Raw genomic sequence first — 3772 nt, forward strand, 5'->3', positions numbered from 1 at the left:
GGGAGCCAAGAGCATCATGGGAGACTGCTCTGTACAGGTAACACCGCTAACCCTAACCACACATCTAGTTAGCTGGAGGGATCCAAGAGCATCATGGGAGACTGCTCTGCACAGGTACACACTGTAACTAGTGTAAGGGATGAGTCCTGTGTCACCGTGAAACGATTTGGGGGGTTGTGACACTGTAGGGTCATTCTGGGGCGGCAGGTAGCCTAGTAGTTAGAGCGTTGGACTAGTAACCGAAAGGTTGCAAGATTGAATCCCAGAGCTGACAACGTAAAAATCTGCTGTTTTGCCCCTGAACAAGGCAGTTAACCCACTGTTCCTAGGCCGTCATTGAAAATAAGAATTTGTTCTTAACTGACTTGCCTAGTTAAATAAAGGTAAAATTAAAAAATATTGCCGTATGGGAGAGTAGAGGACTGTCAATGTGAAACTAGACATGAGCAGAACTGTGTCTTCATTAACTACTGTCCTGTCTGTCTGTATGAGTGGCTGTTGGTCATTAACTACTGTCCTGTCTGTCTGTATGAGTGGCTGTTGGTCATTAACTACTGTCCTGTCTGTCTGTCTGTCTGTCTGTCTGTCTGTCTGTCTGTCTGTCTGTCTGTCTGTCTGTCTGTCTGTCTGTCTGTCTGTCTGTCTGTCTGTCTGTCTGTCTGTCTGTCTGTCTGTCTGTCTGTCTGTCTGTCTGTCTGTCTGTCTGTCTGTCTGTCTGTCTGTCTGTCTGTCTGTCTGTCTGTCTGTCTGTCTGTCTGTCTGTCTGTCTGTCTGTCTGTCTGTCTGTCTGTCTGTCTGTCTGTCTGTCTGTCTGTCTGTCTGTCTGTCTGTCTGTCTGTCTGTCTGTCTGTCTTTAACTACTGTCCTGTCTGTCTGGGGAGCTGTTGGTCATTAACGACTGTCCTGTCTGTCTGTAGGAGTGGCTGTTGATCATTAACTACTGTCCTGTCTGTCTGTCCTGTCTGTCTGAGGAGCTGTTGGTCATTAACTACTGTCCTGTCTGTCTGAGGAGCTGTTGGTCATTAACTACTGTCCTGTCTGTCTGGGGAGCTGTTGGTCATTAACGACTGTCCTGTCTGTCTGTCTGAGAAGCTGTTGGTCATTAACTACTGTCCTGTCTGTCTGTACAGAGCCAGAAGAGAGAGCTGTCCAGAGAGGACAGAGCGACAGTATGTGATTCACCGCCTGCCCCCCCTCCCAGGTGGCTCTCTGACACCCCCGCCCCCCCTCTACCCCCACCACGACCTTTAGACACCCCCGCCCCCCCTCTACCCCCACCACGACCTTTAGACACCCCCACCCCACCACAGCCTTTAGACACCCCCACCCCCCCTCTACCCCCACCACGGCCTTTAGACACCCCCGCCCCCCCTCTATCCCCACCACGACCATTAGACACCCCTGCCCCCCCGTCCCCCAGTCGGCCCTCAGAAAAGCCCAACGGCCAGCCACTGCCCTGTGTGGAGCCTGAGCCTGTGGCGTTGTCCAGAGAGGACCGGACATCAGGAGACGGGACAGATCCAGACAGCTCAGAGAAGGAACTGGCGGAGGTGCCAAGGTCAGTATACCTCGAGGTGTATTCCCCTCTACTGCTTCTTTCTATTGTCTGCTTAACTCCTCCCACTGAAGCTGGCTGTGGGCCTTCAGTGCTGGGCAGACTGTTTAGAATGCATTCAATTAGGACCCCCCCAGACTCACATGTTTAGATGGCATTCAATTAGGACCCTTCCAGACTCACATGTTTAGAATGCATTCCATTAGGACCCTTCCAGACTCACATGTTTAGATGGCATTCCATTAGGACCCTTCCAGACACATGTTTAGAATGCATTCAATTAGGACCCTTCCAGACTCACATGTTTAGATGGCATTCCATTAGGACCCTTCCAGACACATGTTTAGAATGCATTCAATTAGGACCCTTCCAGACTCACATGTTTAGATGGCATTCAATTAGGACCCTTCCAGACTCACATGTTTAGAATGCATTCAATTAGGACCCTTCCAGACTCACATGTTTAGATGGCATTCAATTAGGACCCTTCCAGACTCACATGTTTAGATGGCATTCAATTAGGACCCTTCCAGACTCACATGTTTAGAATGCATTCAATTAGGACCCTTCCAGACTCACATGTTTAGAATGCATTCAATTAGGACCCCTCCAGACTCACATGTTTAGAATGCATTCAATTAGGACCCTTCCAGACTTCTCTAACCATGTAATGAAACCCTCATCTTATTATCTTATTCCAGTCTGAGGAAGAGACACAGGGAGGAGCGTATCGCCTGCACGGCCCAGAAGCTTCACCTGATGAAACAGAGACTGACGAACACAGAGAGGCAGAGAGAACGCTGGCTGTACTGGAGGCCTGTCCTGCTCAACATGGGGGCTGGAGCTGCCGTGGCCCTGGGGCTAGTGGTGGTTTGGCTCTTCTCCCAGTGATTTCCCTCCCTCTGTCTGAGCTGCCGTGGCCCTGGGGCTAGTGGTTATTTGGCTCTTCTCCCAGTGATTTCACTCCCTCTGTCAGAGCTGCCGTGGCCCTGGGGCTCGTGGTGGTTTGGCTCTTCTCCCAGTGATTTCCCTCCCTCTGTCTGAGCTGCCGTGGCCCTGGGGCTCGTGGTGGTTTGGCTCTTCTCCCAGTGATACCCCCTCCCTCTGTCTTTTTTGCACCAGTACCTGGGACACGGTGCCCTCTCTCTCTCTCTCTCTCTGTAAGATACATTCTCATGGTCTGTTTGTGCATAACAGGGGGTATTTATTTCTACAGGTCAAAACCAAGATTGGGGTCAATTCCATTTTTGATTCCTGTCAATTCAGGAAGTACACTGAAATTCCACATTTCAATTCTCTTCAAGCTTTTTTTTTTTTTAATGATTTAACATTTAGAATTTAGTTTTACTTTCTGAACTGAAACGGTGTTGAACTGAACCCTGGTGGAAAGGTCAGAGCACTAGATCAAACCGCCCGGTGTATATTCTGGTTCCTGTTTAAACATCTTGTTGGTAACGTCTTCTCTCAGGCTGTTGGTGCTCCAGTTGGCAGCACCTGATGAATGTACTGTCTGAAACCCCCCGCTATGCAGCAGCAACAGACATCATGTGCAAAAGGCTCAGTACAAAACAACAACATCATCTTGACCTTCTTACTTTTCTTCCATTCATTCGTTTTATTTCATTTTAAAAGGTCAGATAGTTTCATTGATATGATTGATGTACATATTTGACAGGAAGCAATTCAAAGGCTGGGTTTTATCCTCTCATAGAGCACACAGTGCAACAGGAACATAGAGGTCAGAGGTCAAGAGTAGAACTGTTCTCTAACCAACAACATACTTTGTTCTTCATAATGCTGATGGTGCTTTGACATGTGTTCCTGACCAGACACGGTTCTTCTGTTGTGTCAGCAGGGCCCGGACCAGGCAGAGTTTGGTCTGAACGGTCAGCAGGGCCCGGACCAGGCAGAGTTTGGTCTGAACGGTCAGCAGGGCCCGGACCAGGCAGAGTTTGGTCTGAACGGTTCTTCCGTTGTGTCAGCAGGGCCCGGACCAGGCAGAGTTTGGTCTGACCGGTCAGCAGGGCCCGGACCAGGCAGAGTTTGGTCTGACCGGTCAGCAGGGCCCGGACCAGGCAGAGTTTGGTCTGTCCTATTTGACTATCAGCGGGTTCTATATGGTCCGTTAGTCTGGTCCATACAGCGTGTTCTACGTGGTCCGTTAGTCTGGTCCATACAGCGGGTTCTACGTGGTCCGTTAGTCTGGTCCATACAGCG

General features: G+C 49.8%; 1 protein-coding gene across 3 annotated transcripts in view; it reads left to right on the forward strand.

Moving 5' to 3' along the window:
* LOC149984211 (tyrosine-protein phosphatase non-receptor type 2-like) overlaps positions 1 to 2658 on the forward strand; it is a 20170-nt gene extending 17512 nt beyond the window's left edge. For all 3 annotated transcript variants that reach the window (XM_090219293.1, XM_090219296.1, XM_090219300.1), the window contains 2 exons: positions 1131 to 1558; positions 2257 to 2658. In XM_090219293.1, coding sequence (XP_090075419.1) covers positions 1131 to 1558; positions 2257 to 2446 — 618 coding nt within the window. In that variant the 3' untranslated portion in view covers positions 2447 to 2658. The remainder of the gene's footprint in view (positions 1 to 1130; positions 1559 to 2256) is intronic.
* Positions 2659 to 3772: the final 1114 nt, after the last annotated feature.

Source organism: Oncorhynchus mykiss, chromosome 3 (genome assembly GCF_057628025.1).
Source record: "Oncorhynchus mykiss isolate SJ-2025 chromosome 3, ASM5762802v1, whole genome shotgun sequence".
In the NCBI taxonomy this organism is placed as follows: Eukaryota; Metazoa; Chordata; class Actinopteri; order Salmoniformes; family Salmonidae; genus Oncorhynchus; species Oncorhynchus mykiss.